Source organism: Rhinatrema bivittatum, chromosome 9 (assembly GCF_901001135.1).
Source record: "Rhinatrema bivittatum chromosome 9, aRhiBiv1.1, whole genome shotgun sequence".
Taxonomy (NCBI): Eukaryota; Metazoa; Chordata; class Amphibia; order Gymnophiona; family Rhinatrematidae; genus Rhinatrema; species Rhinatrema bivittatum.
In genome coordinates this window covers 33,025,288-33,044,262 of record NC_042623.1, presented here as the reverse complement: position 1 = coordinate 33,044,262, position 18,975 = coordinate 33,025,288, and the positions used below count along the sequence as shown (strand labels likewise).

The 18,975-nt window shown below is 50.8% G+C and overlaps 1 protein-coding gene across 5 annotated transcripts in view; it reads right to left on the bottom strand.

Moving 5' to 3' along the window:
* The window catches only part of PPP6R2 (protein phosphatase 6 regulatory subunit 2), a 399,948-nt gene that overhangs the window by 136,707 nt on the left and 244,266 nt on the right, over positions 1-18,975 (bottom strand). For all 5 annotated transcript variants that reach the window (XM_029615590.1, XM_029615589.1, XM_029615591.1 and 2 more), the window contains exon 13: positions 10,741-10,856. In XM_029615590.1, coding sequence (XP_029471450.1) covers positions 10,741-10,856 — 116 coding nt within the window. The remainder of the gene's footprint in view (positions 1-10,740; positions 10,857-18,975) is intronic.

The window sequence follows — 18,975 nt, the reverse complement described above, 5'->3', positions numbered from 1 at the left end:
TGTGTGCCAGTGCAAATACTCTGTAAGATCCCAGAATCTCAGCCTACACTTGTTTCCTTAAGATTCAGAAGTTCTCTTGGGTTCTCCTTATGCAGTACACTTTCTGAACACAGAAGACAAAAACACCCAGCTTTAGAAATTTGAAGCATGGACCCACATAAAATGAAGGATCTCTCTCTCTGAGACAGTTTGCCTTAGTCCCATTGGATAGCTTTAGGTGGGAACCTTCAAGGTACAATCATTAAACAAAGGTACAACCTGGAATACCCAATGGTTCAGAGTACTGTTCATCTGGGAGGTTAAACCTTGCTGAGGACTGGTCAAAAACATATCTTAACTTAAAATCAAAACAAAATCACCAATTTCTCTTTACACAAATTGTAGCTCTAAAATGAACTCACAGGGTCAGTCTGCCAAGATGATGGACAAGGGGAGCCTACATGTGGGTGCCCTTCTTTCATCCCTGTGAATACTGGCAATATAACTTGGACTCAAGGAAATGCTTCTCCCCACTCCTTTGGAGCCAAACAGCAGCCTTATAGGAAAATTGGTTCTTACCTAATTTTCATTCCTAGAGTACCACAGATCAGTCCAGATTCAGGAAAATTAGTTCTTACCTGTTAATTTTTGTTCCTGTAGTACCACGGATCAGTCCAGACCGTGTTGAGCCTCCTGTCCAGCAGATGGAGACAGACCAAAACTGAAAGGGTATCCTATATCAGGACAGAGCCTACCCTGCAGCCCTTCAGTATAACCATTGTCAAAGCAGCAAAAGGCATAAGATCAAGCAAGTAAAGAGATAAATATTAACAAAATTGTTGAACAATCAACCAATAGAACAATTGCATAAACTGTGTAACTAAATGCTCTTGCATGACTACCCCTGATCATCGTAAGAGATGCTTCCGGTGCCTTTAATGAAAATTCCAGATAGCCATGCAGAGACACTCCTGTAAAAAGGAGAAAACAGAAAGGAAGTCGAGCGGACATACGAGGAAAGGATATGGGAGGGCATCTGGACTGATCCGTGGTACTACAGGAACGAAAATTAACAGGTAAGAACTAATTTTCCTTTCCTTGTACGTACCCGGATCAATCCAGACCGTGAGATGTTCCAAAGCTTCCCTATAAAGGATGGGACCGAGACAGTCCTGCTAGAAGTACCTGCCGACCGAAGGAACCAAACACTGGTACCTGCCAACCGAAGGAACCAAACACTGGCGGTAATGCCAAGCAAAAGTATGCACGGATTTCCGCATAGCTGCCCTGCAGATTTCTTGAGGAGAGACAGACTGACTCTCAGCCCAATAAGTAGCTTGAGAATGCAAGGAATGAGCCTTGAGACCTTCCGGAACCACCCAGCCTTGGCAGATATAAGCCAAAGAAATCGCCTCCTACAACCACAGAGCGATCGTAGTCTTAGAAGCTTAGTTACCCCGATTTGGACCACTCCATAGGACGAAGAGGTGGTTGGAAACCCTGAAGTCGTTGGTAACCTGAAGGTAACGGAGCAAAACGAGCTTCACATCGTGCCGACGAATATCACTCCCCACAGGGCCAGCTATATCCTCAGCGGAGAAGGCGGGAAGCTCTACCGACTGGTTGACATGAAAAGAAGAAACAACCTTCGGCAAAAAAGATGGTAAGGTCCTGAGAGAAACTCCCGAATCAGAAAACCGCAGAAAAGGCTCCCGATAGGATAGCGCCTGAATCTCCGACACCCATCTAGCGGAGCAGAAAGACACCAGGAAAACTGCCTTGAGTGTCAAATCCTTGAGGGTAGCCATACGGAGAGGTTCGAATGGAGCCGCACAGAGAGCCTGAAGGACTAGGTTAAGACTCCACGAAGGACAAATGGCCCGGACGGGGGGCTTCAAATGTTTGACTCCATTGAGAAAACGGACAACATCCGGGTGAGAAGCCACCGCATGGCCTTCAACGGTCCCCAAGAGGGAACAGAGAGTGGAGAATTGGACACGCAATGAATCAACGGAGAGACCCTTGGCGAGCCCCTTCTGCAGAAATGATAGAATGAGAGAAACAGACTGCGAGTGGGCCGAGACACCCGATTCCGCGTAGGTATTTTCAAAGATTTTCCAAACGCGGACATAAGTTAGGGAGGTAGACTGCTTACGAGCCCAAAGCAGGGTGGATATCACTTCCTCCTGATAGCCCTTTTTCTGCAATCTCCACCATTCAAAAACCATGCCGTTAGACAGAAGCAAATTGCCTGGTCGAAAAATACGGGACCCTGCCAGAGGAGGCGGAGAAGATGGCAGAGACGAAGCGGACTGTCGGTCACCAGATTTACCAGATCCGCGAACCACGGTCTGCGGGGCCACTCGGGAGCTAGGAGGATGACTGGCCCCCGGTGGAGCTCTACTCTTCTGAGAATCTTTCCCACTAGAGGCCACAGCGGGAACACGTAAAGGAGAATGTCAAGAGACCACGGCAGTACCAAGGCATCCATACCTTCTGAGCAATGCTCCCTCCAGCGACTGAAGAATCTGGGGGCCTTGGCGTTGTTCAAGGTTGCCATCAGGTCCAGGTGAGGAGACACCCACTTGCGAACAATCAGATTCATCGCACCTTTGGACAACTCCCACTCGCCGGGATCTAGGCGCTACCAACTGAGGAAGACGGCCTATACATTTTCCTTGCCCGCTATGTGGGAGGCCGCAAGACAATCCAGATGTCGCTCCGCCCAAAGAGTTTGCTGGCCTCCAGTGCCACCGGACAACTTCGAGTTCCCCCTTGCCGATTGATATAGGCTGTGGTGGAGTTGTCGGAAAGAACGCGTACCACCTTGCGGCGAAGCAATGGCAGAAAAGCCTTGAGGGCCAGGTGTACTGCCAGAGCTTCCAGGTGATTGATGTACCAGCTCGCCTGAATTGGGGACCAGCAGCCCTGCGTCATCTGGGATTGACAGACCGCTCCCCACCTGGAGAATGGCATCCATCGTGACTATGACCCACTGCGGGGTTAGCAGGGGCATTCCCTTCACGAGATGCGCCGGTGACAGCCACCATTGTAAGTCTGAGATGGTAGAGTCGGAGAGTGGTAAAATCGTCTGGAACTGTTCGGACACCGGCTTCCAGCGGGACAACAATGTTTTCTGTAACGGACGCATATGTGCAAAAGCCCAGGGGACCATGTCGATAGTGGAGGTTATGGTCCCCAGAACCTGTAGATAATCCCATGCCGTGGGTAGCGGGAGAACAAGCAGGCTGTTCACTTGTCGATGAGTTTGAGCACTCGAGTGTCCAGGAGAAACACTCGTCCGACTCGAGTGTCAAAGCGAGCTTCCAGGAATTCCAAGACCTGGGAAGGCTGAAGATTGCTCTTGGGGAAGTTGATGATTCAGCCAAGTGAAGTGAGGAGAGCAAGAACCCTGTCGACTGCCCGCCGGCAGAGAGCTGACGACTTGGCCCGCACGAGCCAGTCGTCCAGATAAGGGTAAACTAGGACCCCGGCTGCCACGACCACCATGACCTTGGTAAATGTGTGAGGCGCAGTGGCGAGGCCGAAGGGCAGACGTGGAACTGAAAGTGCTGATCCAGGATGTTGAAACGGAGGTACCGCTGATGCTCGTGGCGAGTTGGGATGTGGAGATAAGCCTCTGTCAAGTCGAAGGAGGCCAGATATTCGCCTGGACGCACCGCACTATCACCGCCCTCAGGGTCTCCATTCGAAAATGGAGTATCCGGAGGGCACGACTGACCCTCTTGAGGTCCAGGATTGGGCGAAAGGAATCATCCTTTTTTGGAACTACGAAGTAAATGGAATACTGGCCGGTGCCTTGTTCCTCCACTGGCACTGGGACTATTGCTCTCAGGAGTTGCAGCCTGTCTAGGGTCTGACAGACAGCGGGTTGCTTCATCCAACCGCAAGGGGACACGAGATAGAGATCCGGCAGGTCCCTGGCAAATTCTAACACGTAGCCCGTGTTCTATCACCTTGAGGACCCACTGATAGGGAAAAATGGCAGTCTGTTTGGGACGGTCCTTTGGTAGCTTATGGACCTTGTTCTCACCCAAGGACTTAATAAGCTGTCCTTGAGTGTCAAATCCTTGAGCAACTTTGGTCCTCTCCAAAGAGCAACTTACCCTTGAAGAGCAATGTGCCCAGTTGGGCCTTGGAAGAGGAATCCGCAGCCCAATTACGCAGCCAAAGGAGGCATCTGCCGACACCGCTGGAGACCATAGCCTTGGCCTGAACGTGAAGCAAATCATAAAGGGCATCCACGCCATAAGCAATGGTGCCTCCCAAACGCTCCGTGTGCTCAGCCTCCGCCACCGGAAGATCCTGGGTGCTGAGCAATTGCACGCTGCATGAGACTGCTGCAGATTGTCGCCTGGACCCCCAAAGCTAAGACTTCAAAGTTCCGCTTAAGGAAGAATTCAAGCTTGCGGTCTTGGACATCCTTCAGGGCTGTGGCGCCCACCACCGGAATCTTGGTATGCTTGGTGACCGCAGATACGGAAGAATCAACCTTGGGAGTCTTCATGTCCAGGCAATCTTCAGGGAGCGGATAGAGCTTGTCCATAGCCCTACCGACCCGGAGTCCTGTCTCAGGTGCTTCCCATTCCTGTAGAAGAAGTAACTTGTGCATGGGATGGAAAGGAAATGTACGCGGAAGGGCCCGAAGTCCCGCCAGGACTGGGTCCGCGTTGGCCGGCATCGCAGCAGTCACCGTATCCTCCAGGGGAGCATCAATACCAAACTCCTGCAGAATGAAGGGAATGAGCGGCTCTAGCTCTTTCCGCTGAAAAAGACAGAGCACCAGGGGATCATCCCCCTCTGGGGGGGGGGGGGGGGGGGCAGTAACGGAAAAATCCTCCTCCGGATCCTGGAGGGGGTCCGCTGGAGGCTGCAGAGGGTCCGGGGGTAGCGGCACCCCAGGGATAAGCTGCATGCAGACGGACCCCGACGCCTCGGGGATCCCCGTGGGCAGCGGAGAAGATAACCGGGGGAGGGAGCCCACAGGAGGGTTCTCCTCCTCCTGTAGGCTGGCTAGGTAGGAGTTGTGCAGTAAGAGCACAAATTCTGAAGAGAATCGGGGCCGCAAAGTTTTTCCCGAGGGGGGGGATGGGGGTCCGGGCCACCCCCATGAGAACTCACCGGGCTCAAATCAGGGGGTAGAAGCTGGGAATCAGCGCCATTCTCTGCCTGGAGCTCTGAATCGGCATCACTACTGAAACCTAAGATAGCCGTTGTTCCCGTGGTTTGCTGGGTCGGGAACGGCCTGGCCATGCGTCGGAGAGTGAGTCCCTGGGCTAAATTTTTCGGTGCTGCCGTGGAGGGGCCCTCCCCACCCAGCAAGCAGCCGGAGCATAAATTACCGCAGGAGAGCCGGCTCTCCACAGGCCAGGCAGACATTAGACCGCGGCATAGCTGCAGGGACTGAAGCCACAAGTAAAACCCAAACAGCTGAGAAGAGAATCCCCCGGGGAGAAGTGCAGGCGAACGAACCCTGCACTCTCCCGCTCCTAAGGCACAGCACTCAGAGAAGGTTCCTGCCTGCAGATGATAAAACGGAGCCCCAGTACAAAATAAATACTTTTTTTTTTTAATTCATGGGAATAACACCTCCCTGAGAAAGCCTGAGGAATAAACGCCCCAGGTAAGGCAGGAGCCTGAGGGGGAGTGACTGGCACCACCAGTATCGCCCCCTCGGACTTAAGGACACCGGGGAGGGAGCCTAGGTGTTATGAATTGCGCTGCCCGCGGGTTTCCCCCGTGAGCAGGCCACTTACCCTCGCTGCCTTTCTTCACCAACGCGGCAGGATGCCGCCGTCGGCCTGCCCACGCGGCCTGGAGGCCGCCCGTGCTCCATCTTGTCTTCCGCGGCCGGAGCCGTGGCCTTCCTCGGGGCTGGGACCGCCCCCGATGCTGATTTCCTCTTCGCGGCATTCAGGCCGCAGCCCCGGGCTGGAGCCGCCCCCGGGGCCTCCTGCAGCAGCTGGAGCCGCTGCCAACGTTGGAGCCTGCGCTCAGGCTCAGCTCTGCTGACGTCTTCCGCAAAGACGCTGTGCAGGCCGCTGGCCATGGTCCTGCACAGCCTCTGTTTCCTGCTCCTAGGCGTGCGGCCGCGTCTCTTTGCAATATTTAAAGGGCCAGACACAGGAAGTGTCTGGGCCCCACCTTGATGACTGTTTCCTGTACCAGCCCTATAAAGGGCAGCTCCGTTTGTTGTTCCTGGCCTTGCATCATCGTGAGTCTGCGCTCTGGAGGCTCTGGCCTGCCAGAGTCCATGTAAGGTCTTCCAGTCTTCAAGGAGCTCCTTGTTTCGTCCAGCTGTTCCATGTCAAGTCTTCGTGCCTGAGGTCCATGTCCAGGTGTCTTCGTGATCTCCTACATCCTGGTGTTTCTGCCTTCCGTGATGTTCCTCCCTACGCCATGCCTTGTCTTCGCTCTCGAGCCTTCTGGTCCAGTAGGCCGGGGGTCCCTCAGATGCAGTACTCCTGAGAGGACTAGCCTGCCGGTGGACGGTTGTCCTGTGCTCCTGAGCCATGAAGTCCCGGATGTGTGTTCCTGTGCTGTCCCGCTCCCGTCGTGGTCCGTGACCAGCCTTGGGGATGTGTAGGGCGCGTAACGGACAGGGTGGTCCGCGACTCAGTCCCGCGGGCGGCCTGAGTAGGGCGCCCTGAGAGACAGTGCCAATGTCCATGCCTCGTGTTGCCTTCATGGATGTCAAGAGTCCCATCCTTGGATGCCGTTGCATCAGCCATGTGTCTTCGTCCCTGGATGCCATTGCATCAGCCATGTGTCTTCGTCCGGATGCCCTCGCATCACTCCATAGTCATGTCTTCATGTCAAGGCCCATCTGTCCTCAACCTCAGGCCAGGCCTGCTGCTCCATGCTGCTTGCAGCAGGTCCGAAAGGGCCCGGAATGGTCGGAGGACCATTCACTTTCCAACATCCTTGGATGTTGGCCATGGGAGCTTGCCGGTCTGGCGGAGGGTAGACTGTCAGCCTAGCGGAGCCACCGTCAACCCTTTGCACGGCCCTGAAGGTCTGGGTCGGGCTGAGGCCCATGGGCACACGAAACACCGTTCTCAACACTAGGCTAACAAAGTCAAGGGACAAGGCCCCCCCCCCTAGGCTCCCCAAGAGCGAGGGCGACAGCACTGTCATCCTAACACAGACCAATGCAAAAAGTGAGACGTCTTTCTTTTTTTTTTAAACTAACAATTTAGAGAAGTACTTGCTTGAGCTTGCCCTACGAAAGAAATAAAAAAAAGAAAATCCCACAGGAAAAGGGCAAGCTAACAGGGAACCACAGGGTGAGCTGTCTGGCATCTGCTGGAGACAGACAAATACTGAAGGGCTGCAGGGTAGGCTCTGTCCTGATATAGGATACCCTTTCAGATTTGGTCTGTCTTCATCTGCTGGACAGGAGGCTCAACCCACAGTCTGGACTGATCCGGGTATGTACAGGGAACTGGGTTTTGCCTCCCTGCCAGCAGATGGAGGCAGAGCTTATGCGCACAGGATCCAGCACATGCAACCACCACGTGGTGAGAATGAGCGCACACGCCTACAAGTGCAAGTAAAGAACCGCTGCAGTAGCTTACCACATGACTAAGTTAAAGCCTGCCTGCAACTTCAGCATGTTTAGGCCCAGATCCATTTAACATCCAGCACAGAAAATCATCGGCCTGAAGAGCTTTTCAACAGCTCAGGCCTCTTGACTGGTCGAAAATCCATGGAGACTGGGGTCAAGAGCCAGCATCTGGCTAAACACGCTTTGCGCATAAGCAAATTGAAACCAGAACAACAACTCTTCTCCTCCTCAGTGCAAGTGCCTCTCTGCCCCTCTGCGGGACAGGGAACTGCCAGCGATAGTTGAGGAGGGGATTCCACTGCCTCTCTCACAGACACTGCTAGGGAATCAAAAATAGCTGCTGTTTCCGAGCTGACAGGGGAAAGCCTCAGTGCTAGACCCCATCATCCGTGAGGCTTGTTCTACCGGCGCAGTCATGCTTGACGCAGAATCTTGAATGCTTTTCCTGCACGCACATGATATTCCTCCTCACACCCTCGGCAGCACCAGCACCTCAAAAGCAAGCAGGGAACAGTCCCTCAGTGCCATGGAGCCAACACCTAGTATATCCACAGGCAGAGAAGCTGCTGAAAAACCCCATCGCTGAGCTCCATGAGATGCTATGGTAGCTTCCCCCCTTGCAACCTCGCTGCTGCACAGATTCTTCTATTTAGTTCCTTCTTTTTTTTTTACTCTGTGAAAACAAATAAAGATACCTAGAAACCAATACTTTCCTTCGGTGCAGAGGTTCAGGTTCCAGGAGCACAGGCCACATGGCAGATCAGAAAAGTGCCAGTCTTACAACACCTACTCGCTAGAATGGAACACAGAGCTGCTAGCAGAAAAAAAGAAAATCAGCCAAATTTAAAAAGGGACCGACTGAAAGAAAACAGCCGCCCTGAGCCTGTAACTGCCTCAGCAGCCTCGTGAAGGGGAAGGATCTGGGCCACCAGATTTACACCCCACGGAAGAAAGGAATGAGCGGACAAAAGGGTCATCAACCCCCAGCTCATCCACCACGACCAGACAGGGAAGGTCGAACTAGGACCCAAAAAACCCCTGGGAGGAAGGCTCATAAATCCAAAACAGTCTCCTGACTGCAGAACTGCAGGTTCTGCACCATCTACCATCTGCTGAAGACAAAGAAATACTGAGGGACTGCAGGTGGCACACTGGGTTATGTACAGGGTCAGTGAAGCCTTCTCGGTCTCCATCTGCTGGCAAGAAAGCAAAACCCAGGAGTCTGGACTGATCTGGGTAGGTACAGGGAACAAATGTCCACCCCATGAACCTCTGGGACCGAGCTATCAGAAGGGTCACCAACTCCCTTGCTCATCTGCCTCAAACCGGGAGGGGGGGGGGGGGGGATGGCCCCACCAGGACATCACAACCCTCTGGGAGGATCCAGAACTTTTCTTGTCTTAATATTCCTTTTTTTTCTCTTCTCTGTCCAGACTGCAGGTTTTACACCATCTACCATCTGCTGGAGACAGAGAAATACTGTGGGACTGCAGGTGGCACACTGGGTTATGTACAGGGTCAGTGAAACTGTCTCTGTCTCCATCTGCTGGCGGGGAGGGAAAACCCAGGAGTCTGGACTGATCTGGGTACATACAAGAAAATGGGAGTAGCTGTTGTCCTTTCCTGCCTAAGACCAGCAGGAGAGTGGGTAGGAAAGACCACTACATGCAGAGATGGAACAAGAAGTGCTATGGATGCACCTTCTGGTTTGAAGCTGTTGGGTTTCAATCATATTCTCCTAGGCATCAGTGTCCACAGATCACAATGGCTAGGGGAGGTGCAACAGCACTTCCTCTTCTTCGATACTTTTAGCGATGTCCCAATATGTTTGTGAGAACTTTTGAGATTAAATGGCTAAAATAAAGGATGCAGGGAGGAAGGGTTCAATAATGGGCAACATTCAAAAAACGTTACAGGCACTGAATTTGAACATGGTCATGACCCCATTGCTGTAACTGTGTGTGATCAGAGAAACCCTGTATTGCATAAGGGAGAGGCCAAGAAATTCTCTTAAGTATGCCCAAAACAGCAACAGGAACTATTTCTATTAGTGACACTTCACAACACTTTTAATGGGGACAAGATAGTACTGCCACTTTTAAATACACAGTTGATAGTCTGAAAGAAGGCCAGAGTAACAACAAGTTCAACCTCTGGCATCGTGACCTTTCAGAGATATCCTTGCTTTTCTATATAAACAAACTATGCTTTTCCTCTACCTGCTCCTCTCTTTAGTAGTTCCTGCTCTTCTTGTACATATGGCTGGAGACATTCTACATGGCATCTGTTACTCTGACCACTGCTGTAGCTGGAGTTATTTTCTGTTTAATCCATCAAAGCTCTATTCCCACAAACAGTAAAGAATCCTGCCTGCAGCAGAAATCAGAGAGAACACCTTAAGAGCGTACAAAGAGAAAGCGAGAGTGAGCAATAAGGCTGAGGGGAAGGAGAGGTGGGGCTGTAAAAAAAAAAAAAAAAAAAGTGCTGTAAACTGAAGCAGGGCTACAGCTAACCCATGACACTGATACTTCATGACTTAAAAAAAAACAACTGTACAGAAGTGGAGTTATAAAAGAAAATCAAAGCACACTAAGCGCCAAGAATACACTTGATGGCTCAAATATTTTAACTATCCACTTTACAGTTCCAACATGGGGTCAACCTGATGGCTTGGCAAGAGTACTGTACTCTACAATGAGGAGGACTCATATTTGATCTCATACCTGTTCTTTAGGCCAACAGGTGCTATAGAGGCAGTTATCACAGATTCTGAGGAGGGACCCCCAGTTAATGCTCAACAGTGACACCAACTGGACGGCCACCAGTTTTGACATTTTTGGACAGCTTAAGGGTACACCTGTCATCTTCAGAAAGGAAATGTGATTCGTGATTGCCTCTGTAATCACAGAGGAACAGGATTAAAAACGTGAAAAAACCCTGGCAGCCAGAACTGAGGGCTATGGTGCTTGAGCCTTGGATGCCCTACCTTTCATTAATGGCATAGTGGCAATCCAAATATGCTGGAAGCCTATGGAGGTGGTGGCAGCTGCCCATTCTTTGCTATAGAAGAGCCTCACAAAACCTTATTAATTGCTTATTTGTTTTTATGTTGATTCAGATCACAGTGTGATGGACACAAGGCTGCCTCAGATGTTGCCATCTAGCTAAAATACCTTTAATGAATTCACTGATTTGTGTTTGCACAGGACCCTTCTCCAAGTTCTGCACCACAGCATTGGCGATCCGAGTGAGATGGCCCATGTTCCCTCGCCTCATTCCTCCTTCTGCTCTGCAAAGTGAAACAAGGCAAATTAAACAGCAGCAGCAAAGTTTCGTAGGTTACTTGTAACACTAGTACGCAGTTCTCTATAACCTTCTCTCTCCATGCTTGGTAAATTGCAGTACTGTATTAAATATAGCTGGTGGATACTACAGTGCTTATTCTATCTATCATAACAGACTTCTATGGTTAGGTCTCTAGGTACTATAAGCTTTTCACTATGCAAGTCTGACTGGCATGTTATGACTGTTATCATCGGTACACGACAGAGACGGTTAGATGCTGTATGTTTGTCAGAAGGGACTTTTCAGTCCATTTGTGGGCCAGCACTGTGTGCATGGTTATTTTCTTTGCAGCATCCTTTCCCATGGTTTCTTACCTAAAATGTAAAAGCACCACCACTGTACGGAACTCTCATGTATAGACAAATAGAAAGAATTATTTTTTAAATACAGCAAAAATGTTCTCAGGCATGTGTCTTCACCATCCATACCAAAAGAAATTAATGCAAATTACGATCTTTCTCAAAAGGAAATCTGAATGTCTATAATCTCCTTTACTGATCTGGTTTTTTTTTTTTTTTACTTCAGTATTTATACTACTTTGCACATTTATGCAAGGTAAGAGTCCAACAGCCTATTTTTAGTGCAAATTCTCACATCAACTGGGAATGCTTTGTGGCCAACTGTAGAGAAAGTTATAAGGCATCACTTTTTAATCCCTGTCGCTTACTGCTGTTAAAAGCAGATTTAGTTGAGAGCTCTAAAGTGAACCATTCATCTTCACTGTTAGGTAATAGTATCCTCATAAGCCCTGATTCTTGAAGATAATGACCCAGATAACATGAATAGGGACTTATGGTGCCATCATTTAGGACATAGCCTGTTTTACAGCATCTCTCTGATCTTACATGGACTCTCTCTGCCTTGGAAAGGAAAATCAGAAAGGGCCGAAAAGCATCAAGAACGAACAATCAGAAATAAAATGTGAACTATCCTGCTAGCACTGATCCCACTAGTGATCTCTCTACAAACCACCTGAAGGACAGTGATGGGTGAAGGAAGAACTGATGACAGACAAGTATCCCTTAGTCCAGTAGCTCCCAAACTGTGGTCCATGGGCTGAATCTAGCCCATAATACTTTTTTTTTTTTTTCAATGGCTGCAGGTGCAGTACTGGAAGGCTGGTGGGGATTTCGCAAGTCCTGCCAGCAGTAAGAGAGCTGCTGGTGGGAAGGCCAGGTTCCACTAGTAATAGAACCACTAGACTACGGCATCAGCCTCCGGTGGGGATGCGCCAGGCCCTGCCTGTGGCTGAAGAGAAAAGTCTCTCCAGCTGAAGATCAAGGCAGGCAAGTCGACGAGAGGAGGAGGGAGTAAGGGATGGGGTAAATAGAAGGGAGGAGATAGGTGGGTGGGAAGGGGTGAAAGCAAGCATGAAGGGAGGGAGGTGCGGGAAGGAGGGGGAGGTGAGGAGGTTAAAGAGTGAAGGGAAGGAGGTGAAAATGAGGGAAGGAAAAGGGATGAGTGATGAAGGAGAGGGGGAGGGAAGGGAAGTGTACTATACATACCTAGGCGTACACACACACACATATATATCTCCCCCCCCCCCCCCCATTCCTCAGGGGCAGATGCAGGAGACAGGGTTTCTGGGAAAGTGGCATATTTTGACAGCTGTCAAGATATGTAGAAAATGTATTACTGACAATCTTGGGAACCCTGCCTCTTGTTTTCCCCCTTTTCCCCAACATTTCAAATCAACAAAAGGGCAAAATATGAGGTCCCTCTGCCCAGCCTGCTCCTCACCTCAGTAAACTGAGAGGAGGGAGGAACAACCAGCTCCTCCTTCAGTGATTTGAAATGTGTTGTTGCCCTGCCTCTGAAAAGTTTGGGGACCCCCTGCCTTAGCCTTCAGTATTTGTCCCAGGAATAAAAAGAGCCCTGGAATCCTTGCAGAATACCTCGCTATATCTGCACAGGATATTAAAAAAAAAGAGTTGGAATTGTCACCCGTCACACAACGCTCTTTGCCACTTATTTTTCCATCATTGTAAGGAACTAAAATAGGAATTTTTTTCTGATTGCTATCAACTCCCAATCTATTAGTTTTCCCACCAAACCTTTTTAGTGCTTCAGGCTAGAGATCAATTAAATCACAGATCTCATAATGGTTTCATTCCTGCTGTTGCTCTCCCTCTGCCTGCAACTAAGAAACTTTCAAACTTTCATAGCAGAAAAATATTATTAAAACATATGATTGGAAACTCCAAGCTAATGGACATTTTGAAAAGAAATACTACGATTAATTCTAGTGTGGGGTGGTCCAGACTAGTAAAAGAACAAACAGAGCAGCAATTATAGAAGGTAGGACAAAATTCTCATTTTATTATATCTTACCCCAGTTTTGGATCCTAAAAGGGCAAGCAGCCCCATATTGGAAGGAAAATAATGTGGTTGGAATTATTCACTTTCCAAAGGTTGCATAAAAAGGCATCAACTTGCCAATTTTGTCAGGCTTCTAAAACGTACAACTCATTCCACACTAGTGCCTTGAATACTGAAACTGTTAACTCCCTTGCTGCAATTAATACAGAATAGAAAGTTTGCAAGCACGAAGTCCAGGGGCATCCCCTGAATCCCGTCCTCAGTGCCCCGAGTGTCAGCCTTAGCACCTCTTAAGGAGAGGACGGCAGCACCACTGTATTGGCCAGGCCTGTGCAGCATGAGGAGGTAGCGGCTGCTTTATCAGTTGAGCCACGTGGTGGATTGCTGCACTGTCTTGGCCCACGTGGTCTAAAAAAGAGAAGAGGCAACTGTTGCATGGCCCAAGGAGGAAAAGATGATTGCTGCATCATCTGGGCCCGAAGACGAAGAGGCAACTGCTGCGTTGGCCGGACCCACATGGCCCCAAGGAGGAGGAGAAGGTGACTGCTACATCATCTAAGCCCAGACAGACTGAAGACTGCTGAATAAAAAAGACTGCAGTACTCCTGCCTGTACCCTGCATGCTCTGGGAAAAGAGAGACAGAGTATTTGTGCATACATGTGAGAGCACCAGTGCCTTTGTGTAAAAGAGAGACAGAGCGCATGAGTGTCCATGTGTGTGAAACAGAGAGCACGTATGTGTATGTATGTGTGAGACAGCATGAGGGTGCATGTGTGCATTGTGTGAGTGCAAGAGGATACATGTGTGAGAGTGCTTGAGGTTGCATGTGTGAGAGAGAATGTGTGTGCATGTGAGACAGCATAAGTGTGTGTGTGAAAGAGAAAGCATGAGTGTATATGTATGTGTGAGAAAGAGCATGTGTGTATGTAAGATTGAGACAGAGGACATGTATGTGTGTGAGAGTGTGCGCAAGCACATGTGAGAGAGACAGAGCATGTATGAATATGTTTATGTGTAAGAGAGACACTGTGGAATCCAAGGAGGTGGCTGCTGTTGCCTGTATGTTCTAGAGAGGGAGGGAGAGAGGGAGAGAGAGAATGTGTGTGTGCATGAGCAAATTAGTGTGTGTGCATGTTGGAAAGTGTGTGTATGCGAGCAAGAAAGAAGGAAGTTTGCGTGCCCCCTTCCCCCATTAATACATGACAATTTCGAGAAAACCAAAAGTTCCCAGGTATGAAGAGCAAGGCATTTTTTCATCTTTATTTGTTTTCATTATTGGGTGTTATTTATTGTGTCGCTGTTCTGAAATATTTTATTGGTACTTGGGAAATCTTTAAAGGAAAATTAAGTCTTACCTGATCATTTTTGTTCCTGTAGTACCACGGATCAGTCCAGACCATGGGTTGAGCCTCCTTTCCAGCAGGTGGAGAAGGACTAAAACTGAAAGGATATCCTATATGAGGACAGAGCCTACCCTGTAGTGCTTAAGTATAACTATTGTCAAAGCAGAGGAAGAAAAAACATCATGGAACAGGCAAATAACAACAGAACTCACAACGAGAGAACTCTGAAAGAATACTTGAACGAGATAAAACAGTGAATGAATTCTGTGCGTGGACACTCTTGCATAAATGCCCTCAATCATCCCATGGATGCTTCCGGTGCCTCATATAAAGCAACACATAGAACAATGTAGGATAGCATGGTAGGTACAGGATAAGGATCTTCGAGCGGACAGGAAGACAAGGAATGGGAAGGGCATCTGGACTGATCTGTGGTACTACAGGTACGAAAATTATCAGGTAAGACCTAATTTTCCTTTCCCTGTACGTACCCGGATCAGTCCAGACCATGGGATGTACCAAAGCTTCCCTAGACAGGGTGGGACCTAGACAGTCCCGCTCGAAGCACCTGCTGCCCAAAGACCGGCGCCTGAACATCAAGGCGGTAATGTCAAGCAAAAGTATGCAGGGACTTCCAAGTAGTCGCCCTGCATATCTCCTGTGGAGAGACCGACTGGTTCTCCGCCCAGGAGGACGCCTGAGAACGCAAGGAATGGGCCTTAAGGCCTTCCAGAATCGGACGCCCCTGGCAGAGGTAAGTCAATGAAATCGCTTCCTTCAACCAGCGAGATATTGTAGTCTTAGAGGCTTGTTTTACCCCATAAGACAAAAAGGTGATCTGATACCCGAATGTCGTTTGTGACCTCCAGATAACGCATGAGGACGCGCTTGACATCCAGATGGTGTAAGTCATCCCCGCCGGGGCTCACAGTGTCCGCCGGAGAGAACGCGCGGAACTCGACCGACTGATTGACGTGAAAAGAAGAGGGGACCTTCGGCAAGAAAGACGGAACCGTCTTAAGGGAGACCCCGGAATCCGAGAAGCATAAAAAAGGCTCGTGGCAGGACAGCACTTGGATCTCGGACACCCGCCTAGTGGAGCAAATGGCAACCAGAAATACAGTCTTGAGCGTGGAACGGCGAAGAGGCTCAAAGGGAGCCTGACAAAGCGCCCGAAGAACCAAATTCAAACTCCACGAGGGACACATGAGATGCAACGGGGGCTTCAAATGTTTGACCCCCTTGAGAAAGCAGACAATATCAGGATGGGACGCAACCGCATGGCCGTCAAGGCTTCCCAAGAGAGAACTGAGGGCCGACACTTGAACACAGAGCAAACCAAAGGAGAGACCCTGAGAGAGACCTCGCTGAAGGAAAGAGAGGACGAGCAAGATAGGGGCTGATCGAATCGAAAAGCCCGTGTCCACACAGGCCAGCTCGAAGACCTTCCAAACCCGGACATAGGTAAGGGAGGTAAAAGTTTTGCGGGCCCGCAAGATAGTGGAAAAGACGTCCTCGGCATATCCCCTCTCCCTTAGCTGTCGCTGTTCAAAAGCCAAGCCGAAAGACAGAAGCGATCCGCTGACCGTCCGACGCTAGATTGACCAGATCCGTGAACCACGGCCTGCGAGGCCACTCGGGAGCTACGAGAATGACCGGGCCTCTGTGAAGCTCTGTCTGAGCAATTTCCCGACAAGGGGCCATGGAGGGAACACATACAGAAGAATGTCGCTCGGCCACGGAAGGGCTAGGGCATCTACCCCTTCCGCGCAGCGTTCTCGCCAGCGGCTGAAGAACTGGGCAGCCTTGGCATTGTGCAGAGTCGCCATCAAGTCGAGATGTGGGGGCCCCATCTGCCGATGAGGGCCATGGCGTCTTCGGACAGCTCCCACTCACCTGGGTCCAGGCGCTGGCGACTCAAGAAGTCGGCTTGGACGTTCTCGTTGCCCATGATGTGGGAGGCACGAGGCAGTCCAGGTGCCGCTCCGCCCACGCGAGAAGGCGACTTGCTTCGAGGGCCATCAGGCGACTCCTGGTGCCCCCTTGTCGATTGATGTATGCCACAGTGGTGGAATTGTCCGAGAGCACCCAGACCGCCCGGCGGCGGAGGAAGAAAAGCCTTGAGAGCTAGACGAACCACCCAGGTCTCCAGGCGGTTGATGTGCCAGCGAGACTGGGCTGGGGACCAGTGCCCCACGTGACCTGAGACAGGCAAACCGCTCCCCAACTGGACAGGCTGGCATATGTCATGACTACCCATCCACTGCGGGGTCCGAAGGACATTCCACGGAGAAGGTGCTTGAGCGAAAGCCACCACTGTAATTCACTGATGGTAGATGCTGAGAGAGGGAGCTGCATCTGAAACTGCTCCGATACTGGCTTCCAATGAGCCAACAAGGCTCTCTGTAATGGATGCATATGTGCAAACACCCAGGGGACCAGGTCGATCATGGACCCCATGGTCCCCAGGACCTGTAGATAATCTCACGCCGTGGGAAGAGGCATGGAGAAGAAGCCCTGGAGCTGATCCATCAACTTGAAAGCTCTGGAGTCCGGTAGAAAGACCTTGCTGACGCGGGTATCGAAGCGAGCCCCCAGGAACTCAAAGACCTGAGACGGCTGTAGGTTGCTCTTGGAGAAGTTGACTATCCAACCGAGGGACGAGAGGAGCGCGAGAACGCGGTCCACTGCCTGGTGGCATAGGGACTCCGACTTGGCCCAGATTAACCAATCATCCAAGTACGGATGGACCAGGACACCGTCCTTCCGAAGGGCTGCTGCCACCACAACCATCACCTTGGTAAATGTGCGGGGAGCTGTGGCGAGGCCAAAGGGTAGAGCCCTGAACTGGAAGTGCTGTCCCAGGATGTGGAACCGAAGGAACCTCTGATGCTCGTGACGGATTGGAATATGCAAATAGGCCTCCGTCAGATCGAGGGAGGCCAAGAATTCTCTGAGGTGTACCACCGCAATCACTGCCAGAGGGTTTCCATCCGGAAATGACCCTCTTGAGATCCAGGATGGGACGGAAGGAGTCATCCTTCTTCGGGACCACGAAGTAAATGGAGTATTGGCCAGTGCCACACTCTGTCCACAGAACCGGGCAGATGGCCCCCAGCCCCTGAATTCTGAGAAGAGTCTGGGTGACCGCGGCCCGCTTCCAGTGGCCGCATTAGGAGACCATGTACAAGTCCGGAATGTCGCGAGCAAACTCTAAAGCGTAGCCTTTGGCGATGGTTTCGAGGACCCACTGGTCCGACATGATCTTGGCCCATTCCTCCACAAACAGGGACAAACGACCACCTAAGTTGGGAATGGAGGGATGGGCCAGCGGATTCTCATTGCGAGGCGGGCTTAGACGCCGGACGATGGGAAGCGGCATCTCGAAAAGGTTGCCGGCCTTGAAAGGACTGGGGCCAAGACTGGGCCCGAGATGAATTCCCCCTGGAGAAGGCGCCCCTTGCACTAGGGTTATAGCGGCGTTGGCCCCCGGGACCACCCAGACCCGCATTGCTCCCTGCCCACCCTGAGGCGCAGGAGAAGGAACGGAGAGCCGAGGGACCTTAGCCGGGGGAGGGGCAGGGGTCTGTTTCCTCCTGTAAACTAGCCAAATAGGATTTGTGCAATAGAAGCACAAATTCAGTTGAAAAACGGGGTGTAACACCCCCAGGTGGGGGGGTGGCTCAAAAAAAAAAAAAAAAAAAAAAAAAAAAAAAATCGGATCCTGTAGCTTAGGCTGCTCAGAAAAAGAAGAAGAGAAACCTAAAATGGCCGTCGTTCCCGCCTTTGAACGGCCCGGGAACGGCGGGGCAGAACGCTTGGGAGGTCTGGCTGGGGGTCCTGAGGGCATCGGGACATCTGAGGAACCCTCCCCCCTTGGCAAACATCGAGAGCAAAGTCCCTCTCTTGAGAGACGCAGAGAGGAGTCTCCACAAGCCAAGCACAGTGGGGATCTCGGCATGGCTGCAAAGAGGGGGGAGGGACAGCAATTAAAATCAGCTGGGCTTTCGGGGCTGCAGGAGCGGAGGCAGAGAGTGAAGTCTGCATGCTCCTGAACTCTCTCAGAGACTGCCAAAAGTAAGTTAGAAACTTTTCTCCTGATTAGAACTCAAAAGCCCCCCCTTTTTTTTTTTTTTTGTAAAGAAGACAGGGAAAAGCTCCCAGCAGGCAGTCTTAAAGAAATTCAAACCCCGTGAGGGGAGAAAATTATGGAGGGAGCGGGAGAGAGCTGCTGAACAGGGGGAGTGACTGGCACCACCAATATCCACCCCTGCAGCTGGGGAACACCGGGAATAGGGAGCCTAGGCTATATAAAACAAGGGGCAAAGCCCCCCTAGGCCCCCACAAGAGCAAGGAGACAGGAACTTTCTTCCTGTAGAACAGAACACAAAGTCAAACAC